Genomic DNA, 12,132 nt, shown 5'->3' on the forward strand with positions numbered 1-12,132 from the left:
CCCCCGAAAATGGAAACGGAGGGAAAAGAGGGGAAAGGCAAGAGAGAGGGAGGGAGAAAGAGAGAGGAGAGGAGAGAAGGAAACAGAGAGAGAGAGAGAGAGAGAGAGAAGCTCCGCCGTCACAGCAGCTCGGCCGATCGCAGCTCTCCGTCGCAGCTCGGCCGAGCGTCGGCCGATCGCATCTCGTTGCAGCAGCTCTCCGCCGCGCCTCCGCCCCCTGGTTGATGGCCCCTCCAGTCCAACTTCTCCTTCCTTCTCTCCTTCCTCTTCTTCTTCTTCCTTCCTTCCTTCTTCTTCGTCTTCTTCGTTTCTGATTCAACCAAAAAAAAAAAAAAAAAAAAAAAAAAGAAAGAGGCAAAAACGACGTCGTTTTTTCCTTTAGGGGGATTCAGAGGGGACTGATTTCGAGCTACATAGCATTACTCATTTTTTTCTTTCACAAAAGTTAAAAAAAATTATATCAAACGAGACTTTTTAATTTCAGACTAAAATAACTAAAAAGTCAACTCAATCTCAATAAACCTAAATTTTACTTCTAACATGTATACAGTGAGCCCTTATTCCAACCCTTCAAAATGCTATGACATGAATCACAAATACCCAATGGAATTTGCAGAATGCGATATATTGTCTTGTTGCAACATTACTTGATAGGGTATGATTTATCCCCAAAATTACATTGGGTAGGTAATTTATTTTTTGAAAATGCACATGATTTGATTAATTTAATTTTTCATATCGCTCAATATGTTCTTTAAGATTGAATGATTTCTGAGAGGGGAGATTTGCGCGTTAGTACGGCCGAGCTACGATAACGCCGATCATGACGAACCGCACGTCGCCGAGCAGATTCCTCTCTTGCTCGGCCCAGCGACCTGACTTGCACGGCCGGAGAGGTCAAGCGGCCAGACACGAACCAATGCCTGGCCGAGCTATAACGCGGCCGAGCGCGCAGCAGTGTCTGATGACCAAGCTAAGAGCAATCCGGGCTAGACTATGGACGCAGTTAGGGCCGACGCGCTTCTGACCGACCAGCCGAGATAAGTGGGCTTCGTGTGACCGAGAATAAAGGTAGGACGGGTGGAGGTCGGCATACCTCACAACCGGATTAGCCTAATGGACCGGTCAATATTAGCTCGGCCATGAGTATCGCCCTTTGGCTCCTTGGCAAGGGACAGTCCGGCGGTGCATAGCTCGATTGAGTGCATGTGATGGCAACTCTCCACAAGTGATAGGCTGGTCGTGGTATTCTGGTCAAGCATGCCACCTGGGCCAATGGCGTAAGGGATAGAGGAAACCTACTCCAAGCATGCGCCAATACCGTTGGACAGTTCTGTGTGTACTGGTGGGAGGACTAAGCTTTTACACGCGTAAGGTGGTGAGAGGCGAGCACTGCCACCTGTCCAGGGAAGGACAGTAGAGGTAGTGCGCGCATAATCTTGAGGCTGCATGGCCAGCCTTGAAATATGGATGAGGACGAACGTTAGAGGTATGCAACTTTTTCCCTAAAGAGATTACTCTCTCTTTCTATCAGTCTTCTTCTTCCTCAAGTGGACTGACTTGATCGTCGGAGGGTCTATCCGGCACACCACCGCCGGGCAGCTCACCGTTTCTGTGTTGCCAGGTAGATGCCGTCAAGAGAAGCTTGGAGTACAAGGAGTACGGAAAGCAGAGGATATTTTGCCCCCGTACAATTGGCGCCGTCTGTGGGAAGTCTTTGATACTCAACCCTTGTTCTTTTAGCTTCTTCAAACATTTCCATGGCCAACAACGGCGAAGCCCCACTGTCCGTCGTCGATGGCGTCACACCTGAGTACGTCCGCGTGAGAGAAGGTCCTCCGAATATTCCAGCCATGGCGAGCCTAGAGACTCCTTCGCGAGATACGCAAAACAAACACGAGAGGAGTACTGATCGTTCGCAGAGTCTGGAGAACCGCCGACGCCGAGGGGAGTCCCATGCGCAGCGCTTGGAGCACAAACTCAAGGACCAAGATGCCCTCATTCGCAATATGGCGGCGGAGATGGAGCTGCTGAAACGCCAGATTAAAGGGAAGGGTGTTGCTGGAGAGGGCAACCTCAGTGAGCGCACCCCGTCCCCTCGTAGTAGCAATCGCCGCCAGGGGAGGACTCACTCTCTCTCCATCACCAGGAACTATGGGGTTGGAGATTCTGACCAAAGAGAGGGCAGGACTCTCTCTCGCGACAGCACCTACCGCCTCTTACGCCCGATGCCGACGTCGGGATCCTCTTTCTCCACACGTTCCAGGGACTTGAGAGATGTATTGGAGGAGAGGGCGCGCCGTCGGGAGGCCCGGACAGTGCCGGCATTGCAGAAGTTGAGCGCTCCAGTTCGTTGTAGTGAGGAAGTGGCGATGCCAGCCCCCAAAGTGATGGCCCCTGCGCTGGTGGACAAAGAGTTGGCGCGACTTACAGCCACGCCGCTGTCTCCAGAGATTGAGAGTACGCCACTCCCCCCCGGATTCCACCAGCCAAAGTTCACTTTGTACGACGGCAAGACGGATCCGTACATGCATGTGAGCCATTACCGGCAAGTAATAGCTGGACACCGGCGCAATGACGCCTTGATGTGCCTCATATTCCCAGCAAGTTTAGGAGAGCTGGGTTTGAAATGGTTCGAAAGGCTCCCGGAGGGGAGTATTGAAGGGTGGCAGCAACTAGCGGAAGCCTTTGTCACCAGGTTCAAAACCAACACACAAACGCCGAAGGAGGTCGACCATCTCCTGGGCGTCAAGATAGAGTCTGGATGTTCGTTGAAGGCATACAATGCGAAATACTGGAAAACTTACAATGAGATCCTCGACAGCCCCACCAATCTGGCAATCACTCAATACAAACGGGGTCTCCTAGTCAGACATAGGCTGCGCGATTCACTCACGATGTATCAACCCACAACCATGGAGTCATTGATGCAGCAGATCAATGAGCACATTCGTGTGGAGGATGATGCCGCCTCCGTGACCGAGAAAGCTAATCCGATCGCGGCGAACAGAAGGGTGGCGGGGAAAGTTCACTCGGTTGGGCAGGAGGATAATCGCCCAAACAACCGGTCAAAAGATCAGCGCCATGGTTCAAACCATGATGACAGAAACAAGGGTCGCCGAAACGACCGGGCTGACACTCCCCGTGATGCAGCGGAGGATGCCAAAGGAAAATTAAAGGCACGGACTGGAATCACCACGGTATTTAAAATCCCCATCTACCGCATTTTGAGTGAGATTCGAGGCGAACCCTTCATCCGTTGGCCGGCCAAGTTGGGGAGCGCGCAGAGGGGCTTCAATTCAAAATATCGCTGCACCTTTCATGAAAAACGGGGGCACCGAACAGAGGACTGCTTGCCGCTCAAACAACACTTAGAGGAGTTGGTGGCGGCGGGGCATCTTGACCAATACATAGATGGGGGCATCAAGGCCACGCCAGCGGACCAAGCTGAGCCAAACAGCCTGGCCGCCCTAGAAGCGCCGCCGCAAGGTGTAATCAACGTCATCCACAACATCATTGAACCGGCCAGGGTCTACGAGCTGAGAGGGATGATCAAGAAGGCCGAGCACATGAGGGAAGTGCTCTCTGTTCAGCCCACTGTGAAGAAGGGAAAGACCGAAGAAAAGGACATCCTTTCATTCTCGACCAAGGACTTGGAAAGAGTTCGGATGCCGCACAATGATGCTTTAGTAGTCACTCTTCGCGTCAAAGATTTTGACATCAAGAGAATCTTGATTGACCAGGGGAGTTCGGTAGAAATTATGTATTATGACGCGTTCAAACAAATGAAGTTGGAAGACAAGGACTTGGCCCCCGCAACGTCCCCTTTGGTCGGCTTCAACTCACAGCCAGAATGGCCAATCGGAAAGATTATTTTGCCGGTCAAAGCGGGATCGGTCGTAAAGCAAGCAGAGTTCTGGGTGCTCAAAGTTCCATCGACTTACAACTTGATCTTAGGCAGGGGTTGGCTGCACGCCATGCAAGCAGTTGCTTCGACCTTCCACCAAATCATGCGCTTTCCAGCACCAAGCGGACAAATAGAGGAAATTTGGGGGGACCAGGTGATGGCAAAACAATGCTTCGTTGCGGTAAATGGCAGCCGAGCGGCCAAAGGGTTCGTCCAAATGATTGAGGAGCCCGAGGGTAAAGAGGTCCTTGAAGACGTAGGGAGAAAGGCCGAGGAAAAATCGGTCGAAGATTTGGTGGAGGTGCGCATTGACGAGAATGATCCAACTAAATTCTTCCTCTTGGGATCATCCTTGTCTAGCGCCGAGCGGATGGATTATGTCAACTTCTTGGTTTCCAATTTGGAGGCCTTTGCCTGGACGCCTTACGACATGCCCGGCATCGACCCAAGCTTCATTTGTCATCAATTGAATGTCTTTGCCAATGCACGGCTAGTCATTCAAAGGACGCACCGCTCGGCCTTGCACCATGCTGAAGTGGTGGCAGAAGAAGTGAAGAATTTGTTGGAAGCTGGGGCCATAGAGGAGGTGCATTACCCTCAGTGGATATCCAACACGGTGGTTGTTCCGAAGAAGAACGGCAAGTGGCGAGTCTGCGTTGACTACAAGACCGTCAACCGAGCTTGCCCCAAGGATAGTTTTCCCCTCCCACGAATTGACCAGCTGGTGGACTTAACCGCTGGCCATCAGAGGTTTAGCTTCCTAGACGCATATCGCGGCTACCACCAGATAGCCATATATTAACCAGATAGAGAGATCACGTCGTTCACAACTCCCAGAGGCTTATATTGCTATAAAGTCATGCCGTTCGGACTAAAGAACGCCGGGGCGACCTTTCAGTGGATGGTAACAAAAATGTTCGCTCCTCTCTTGGGCCGAACAATGGAGGCTTATATTGACGATATGGTGGTGAAGAGTAAGGAGAAGTCTCAACACCTCGCTGACCTTGCAGAGATGTTCGCCATTCTTAAGCTCCACAAGCTTCGTTTGAACGCCACAAAGTGCGTCCTCGGAGTTGGCACCGGAAAGTTTCTGGGTTTTCTGGTCATAAATCGACGGATTGAAGCTGACCCATCACAGATCAAGGCCATACAAGACCTGGAGCGTCCCAACTCCACGAAGGACGTGCAACATCTTGCTGGGATGGTAGCCGCGTTGAACAGATTTATCAGCCGGTCTTCTGATCGTTGCAGGCCCTTCTTTAAAACTCTGAAGTCCAAGTTCTTCTGGGATGACGAGTGCAACCACGCACTAGCAGACCTGAAAGCATATCTCTCCTCAGCCCCTATTTTGGTCACACCTCAGCCGGGCGAAGAGTTGTACCTCTACTTGGCTATCTCTCAACACGCAGTCAGCGCGGTATTGGTGTGTGCTGAAGGCATCCAGCACCTACCGATCTTCTATGTAAGCAAGACTCTTCTCCCAGCCGAAACGAGATATCTTCCCTTGGAAAAATTGGCGCTGGCCCTAATGATGGCGTCAAGAAAGCTGGCACACTATTTTCATGCCCATACAATAGTTGTGTTAACCGAGTTCCCGTTTAAAGTGCTTTTTGAAAAGGCAGACTTCACTGGGAAAATTTTGAAATGGGCCGTGGAATTAGGACAATATGACATCGAGTTCCGACCGCGCACCGCAATCAAGGCTCAAGCACTTGCCAACTTTGTGGCGGAATTTGCCCCTGGGATGCATCCAGTATGCCCGGTTGATTTGGTTGGTGCGGATTTAGCACAACCCATGGTTCTGGCAACAGAAACAAGTGTTGGTTCGCAAGTAGGAAAAGGGACGAGCACGACCGGACTAACAAAGTCCGACAATGATGAACCCAACCAAGACAAGGAAAGGGACCAGAATGAACCGATCAGAGACTTGGAATTGAGAACCTCCCAAAACCCCCCTGATTGTTGGAAGCTGTTTATTGGCGAGATGTGGAGGCTTTTCGTTGATGGGGCATCCAACAGACATGGGGCCGGGCTGGGCATCGTGCTGAACTCACCGGACGGGCTGATCATCGAGCAGGCAATTACACTCGGCTTCCCAGCATCCAACAACGAGGCTGAGTATGAAGCTCTCCTTGCCAGACTAAGAAGCGCGCTGAGAATAAAAGCCACAGCCCTTATGGTATTCAGTGATTCCAAGTTGGTGGTCAATCAGGTCTTAGGGGAGTATGAGGCAAAGGACGAAAGAATGGCCAAGTATCAGGCGCTGGTACGCGCAGAGATCAAGAAGTTCGCTGCAATAAGGATGGAACAAATCGACCGCGAGGAAAAAAGCGCAGCTGATGAATTGGCCGGACTTGCTTCTGCCCAGACAGCTTTTCCCAACCCCTTGATGATAGAATTTTTACCCCGGCCAAGCATTGAGGAACCAGAATCAGCCAAGGTACTCTGCATCGACTTGGGCCCTTCTTGGATGGATCCTATCATCGCCTTCCTGAAAGATAGAATTCTACCAGAAGAAAAAAAGGCGGCACACAAGATCCGGGCAAAGTCAGAGCGGTTTTGGCTCTCCCCGTTCGGGGCCTTGTACAAAAAATCTTTCACCGGGCCGTATTTGAAATGTGTCCACCCCACCAAGGTGGAGGCTTTCCTCTACGAGATACACAAGGGCATCTGTGGCAGCCATACTGGGGGCAGATCCTTGGCTTACCGAGCAAATCTCTCAGGGATATTGGTGGCCACGCATGCAGGCAGATGCGCAAAAATATGTTCGCAGGTGCGAGAAGTGTCAAAAGTTCGCCCACCAGATCCACCAGCTGGCTAGAGATTTGCTCCCTCTCACAAGTCCTTGGCCGTTCGCGCTTTTGGGGTTGGATATTGTTGGGTCACTCCCAGCTGCGCCGGGCAATCGCAAGTTCTTCATCGCCGTCACTGACTACTTCACGAAGTGGGTTGAGGCCGAGCCGTTGGCGACCATAAAGGAAAAGGATGTGAAGAAGTTTGTATGGCAAAATGTCATCAACCATTTCGGTATACCCAAGGCCCTCATCTCGGATAACGGCACTCAATTCGATGGAAAACTCTTTCGCAGATTTTGCGAAGAGTTGATAATTGAATTCTGCAACTCCACACCAGCTTACCCACAGTCCAACAGTCAAGCCGAGGCGTCGAACAAGACCGTCCTGGACGGGTTGAAGAAGTGGCTTGAGAAGGCCAAGGGGAAGTGGGCTGAAGAACTCCCTAATGTGCTTTGGGCATACCGCACCACGCCAAGGCGGTCGACCGGAGAGACACCATTTGCCTTGGCCTATGGCATGGAGGCCGTCATCCCGCTGGAAATTGGCATGCCAACCATCCGGTCTGAGAATTTCGAGCCAGATCTGAACAATGAAGCAGTGGCGCTGGAGCTAGGCCTGGCCGAGGAAAGAAGGGAGCGGGCTTTAGTCCACATAGCGGCTTATCAACAAGAACTCTTCAAAAAATACAACAAGGCAGTACACCCCAGGCTATTCAAGATTGGGGACTGGGTCTTAAGGAAGGTGCTTGGCAATACGGTGGTCCCCGGCGAAGGAAAGCTCGGTGCAAATTGGGAAGGACCATATAAGGTGATTGGTCTTGCTGGTAAAGGGGCATACCATCTGGAAGATTTAGATGGCAAGGCTGTCCCCAGACCATGGAATGCGGCCAACCTTAAGGTCTTTTACTTTTAGGATGTAATCTGCTTGTGTTCTTTGGCGTTTCTAGACCTTTAGCCTTTTGACACTTGATGTAAACGATAGCAATGTTTTTGTAATGAAAAATAGCCCTCTTGTTGTTTGGTATTACATCTTTGTACAATGACATCGCAAGGACGCAAGGCAATTATGGATGCCAGGGGCAGGGAGACCGACCTGAATGGGACCGGACTGATTTCCTCTCGCCGGAAAGAAAGCAGACCGCACAAACAGTTGGTGCATTGTCCGACGATGTAATTGGCGTATGACCCAATTCGCATTAGGGCCGAGCTGGTTTTGCTCGCCCGGTTGAAATGTTGGCATCATGACCAACTTAACTGAAAATTGGTGTTTTGCCCAGTGTAAGGGCCGAGCTGATTTTGCTCGGCCCAGTCGACATATTGGTGTCTTGCCCAATATGGAAAACGAGCGGAGTTTGCTCGGCAGAATTCGCAATGTTGGAGTTTTGTCCAACCGATAAGAAGCCGAGCTGAATCTGCTCGGCCTAAAAGAAATGTTGGAGGCTTACCAAACTTAAAAGGCGAGCTGATTTTGCTCGGTCACGTTGAAATTCTATGAAGTGTACAAACGAATTAAGGCCGAGCAGATTTTGCTCAGAAGAGTTAAAATGTCATTTCATTTGAAAGTTCATGGAACCGAACTACTAGTTCTGATTAGAAAACGTTTGAGGTGATTTTAGCTCGGCAAACTGTTCGGCACAGCTGACCTGGTAGTTGTGAATTGTTAACAATTGAATCAAGGAATCCATGTAGATGCAAACCGAACAGAAATAGGAGATGAGCGAGAAAAAAGTCAAAAATTTTCATTGATAAAGGAAATTTAAGTACAAGACGGGGGGCATAGCCCGGTTACATTCAAAAAAAAAATGGTCAATCCAACTTTACGTCAATCGTTTGTTCAGTGACTTGCACAGTTTGCTCGGCCTCCTCCACATTGTGCTCGGGCAGGTTTTCTTCGGCGTCATCGTCAGTGCCTCCCACTACGGCAACATCCCGATCAGCCTTTTCCTCCGCATCTGGAGATGCTTCGGGAGGATTTTGCTCGGCTTGTTTCGCGGCGGCGGCTTCTTCCTCGGCCTCTTTCCTTGCCTCCACGATGAGCCGGTTTTGGGTGGCCTTGGAGTACGCCTGCATGTAGACCGGGATATAGGCAGCAGGCGGATTGATGAACATGTCAGAATCCTGACCAAGACCAACTTTCTCCACGGCAGCTTTCCAGCCGCACTGGAAAAAGATGTCCTTGGTCGCTTGGACCTGCCGTTCGTAGGTCTTCTCGCCCTACGCGTATCCCCGGTCTTCTGCATCATCTACGGCCTTGTCCTTCTCGGCTTTGTGCGTATTGCGCAGTTTTCTCAACTCGGCGAGATACCGAGCCTTCGTCGACTTCACGGCCCGAAGTTTGTCCTCGTTAGCTCGGTCAACCTTTTGGCTCAGGGTATCTCGCTCGACCTCAACCGCTTCCTGCGCGGCCTTAAGCTTCGCTATCTCGGTCTTTTGGGCCTTGTTCTCTGCTATTGCATCCCGCAGGCTCTGCCGCACATTGATCATGCAGTCGTGAGCCAAATAGTTCTTCTGCGCGGCCTGAAAACAAGCGTGAGATGGTTAGTATCCGGTGAACCGATCAAAAATCGAGCAAATAGTTCGACGTAAAAAATAGAGAACTTACCAGCACTATGGATTTCGCCGCCGAGCGGAGGACCTTGAGGTCGGAAAGCTCGTCGTGTTTTTTCATATCAGCGGGCAAGATCAACCCCTTGGTCAAATTGAAACCAAGCGAGTAGTCCTTGTCCGCGTAAACGGAGTCTTCAGCAGAAACTGCTCGGTCCTGGTATTTGAACTCGGGCGTCCAGACCGGGGGGGGTGGCTGGGCCCTTGGACTTGCCAGTCTGTGGTTGCTCGGTCTGGTCCCCGAGCTCGGTAGAGACGCGATCGGTAGAATCTTCATCCACCAGACGCGGCCCGGTTTGCTCGTTCCTCGGCCGTTTCTTGGACCGACCAGCCGGTTGCTTGCTGGCAAGCGCCAGTACTGCCCCTTCTTGTTGCCCGGCGGGTGTGGAGGATGTTCCCCCGGTTGCCTCTAGTTTTTGGGACTCGTCTTCCTCCCCGGTGATCATGGACTTGATGGCCCTGATTTTCGCCATTTCTTGCTCAGCGGTGAGTGGAATAAGCCTAATCGGTGGTAGGTTTGGATCCGGTTCTGGGGTTGGCGCACGCAGAAAATCGGTAACCCGGCTCTTGCGCGGCGCGGTGTTGTGGTAGGTCTGTTCGAAGCCGAGCAGTTTCGCAGCCTCCCTTTCCTCGGCAGGATGGCACAGCAGGGCTCTGATGGCCCCTTGGTTGGCCTGGTAGTAGTTTGCTGCTAGGTGCTTATCTGCAAAAAGAAGACAAGTGTTAGATCGGCATGGAAAGTAATTGATGCATAAAGAAAATAGCGCGGTCAGCCGAGCGACTCACCGGCACTGCCAAAATCCTTTCTAATATACCATCCCGGTATGGGTGCCTCGGTGTCCTCATAGCGACCGGACACCCACAAGAAGTCGTCGTCATTGGTCTCCTTGTCCGGGTTGCCCTCTATTAGCTTTGCTCAGCCCTTCTTGACTTTGAGGTACCAGCAAAGCCCACTCTTGTTTCTACTTAGACTATACTGATGGAAAATTTTAGCCAGACCGAGATTGAGACCGAGCCTCCGGTTCAGCTCGGCGACCCCGTTTATTATTTTGTAAGTGTTATTTGAAACTTGGGTTGGGCAAAGCCTTGTCTGCCTCAAAAATTCGCAGATCAAGGGTTGAACCGGGAAGCGGAGCCCTCCCTCTACTATTGATACGACGGTAAAGGGGCACCGGTCTGAATCCCCCCAAGGGGTGTCTCCCTTTTTGGTGAGCTTTAAGACGACGTCTTCTGGGATGTTGTACTCCCTTCGAAACTCTGCCATCGCGCCGGGCGAGCTAACCATAAATCGGTACTTCCCCATTTATCTCGGTTTTATTTGGTTTATTGACTATCTCGGTCAAAAAGGATGGTGTATTTGCTCAGACCTTGAGCTCCACCAATGATGGTTCTAGACTGGCCTGGACGGTCCTAGTGTGTTCTGCATTATTAAAAATAATTTTCGAGGGTTAGCACGGCAAAAATTACACGGCTCTTATTGCAACTAGCTCAATGAAAGGGTCACTAGTGTTTGGCCGGTTCGACCCCTACCTCGGCTAGGCTACTCGTCGATTTCCTAGTTCGGTTCTAACTCTCCGCATCTGGCTCGGTCAAGGCCCAAGAAGGAGATCCTAACAAAGTTATAGCTCGGTCGGTTCTACTTGACGAACTAACTCGATCAAGGCCCAAGTAACGACCTCAAGTTTTCGCCTGGTTCAGTCCTATCACCGGTTTAATTGGTAGTTCGGCTCGGCTACAGCCTCTACGATAAGCCACAAACCAGTTTTTGCTCGGCCGAAGTGTCATTTATGGATCTAAGCGAGCGTTTAGCTCGGTTCTACCCAGATTCAAACTGTTCATCCCAAAAATAGGACGAACTCGTTCGAACCCAGGAGAAACGAGGGGCATGAAAGCCCCATCCATTCCTACTGCTTTTGTTTGCCATAGGGTGTGCAAGATCTAAGCAAGGGAAAACAACTCTAATGGCCCCGAGTAAATGCAAGCACAAAAAAAGTGAAAAACTTGAGGAACTCTAGTACGAGAGTTTGGAGAAAGGGTAGGTGGACTTACCAAATACCAGATGCAAGAGCAGGGCCTCTCGAACTTGGTTGTGACCTCACGAGAAACAAAAAATGGAAACGGAGGTAGGTGAGACGCAGCGACAGTGAGGGCAAGTTCTCAGGGAATATGGGAGCTAGGGTTTAGGGTGTGTGTGGAAGAGACGGTGAAAAGTGAAGGGTTTTAGGCCCTTCGTTGGAATACAAAAGAGGGGGAAGGAACCCAAATGGCTGCGCCGTTTGAATTCTGCGCGTGCAGAACAGCTGGCTGCACGACCCAATGGCGTGAAGCCACGTGGCACTGGGAACGCGGCTGTCAGTACGGCTATACGACCTTTGATGGAACTGCGGAGGAAATGGCCGACCAAACGGGACAGCTCGGCGATAGATATGCCCCCAGTCATGCTCGGCTTGGTGATGGCGCAACTCATCCGTTAGCTCGGCCACGATGGTAACCCCAATCACGACTAGGTCGGATGGGGTTAAGGGGCAATTGAGAGGGGAGATTTGCGCGTTAGTACGGCCGAGCTACAATAACGCCGATCATGACGAACCGCACGTCACCGAGCAGATTCCTCTCTTGCTCGGCCCAGCGGCCTGACTTGCACGGCCGGAGAGGTCGAGCGGCCAGACACGAACCAATGCCTGGCCGAGCTATAACGCGGCCGAGCGCGCAGCAGTGTTTGATGACCAAGCTAAGAGCAACCCGGGCTAGACTATGGACGCGGTTAGGGCCGGCGCGCTTCTGACCGACCAGTCGAGATAAGTGGGCTTCGTGTGACCGAGAATAA

At 51.3% G+C, this 12,132-nt stretch overlaps 1 protein-coding gene across 1 annotated transcript; it reads left to right on the forward strand.

Moving 5' to 3' along the window:
• The first annotated feature begins 2,228 nt into the window (after positions 1-2,228).
• LOC145822003 (uncharacterized) lies at positions 2,229-7,614 on the forward strand. Its single transcript, XM_082918573.1, has 3 exons — positions 2,229-4,545; positions 4,714-6,454; positions 6,543-7,614. The coding sequence occupies exons 1-3, from the start codon at positions 2,229-2,231 to the stop codon at positions 7,612-7,614; spliced, it is 5,130 nt and encodes a 1,709-aa protein (XP_082774699.1).
• Positions 7,615-12,132: the final 4,518 nt, after the last annotated feature.

Source organism: Camellia sinensis, chromosome 3 (assembly GCF_055761805.1).
Source record: "Camellia sinensis isolate YWXY chromosome 3, ASM5576180v1, whole genome shotgun sequence".
Classification (NCBI taxonomy): domain Eukaryota; kingdom Viridiplantae; phylum Streptophyta; class Magnoliopsida; order Ericales; family Theaceae; genus Camellia; species Camellia sinensis.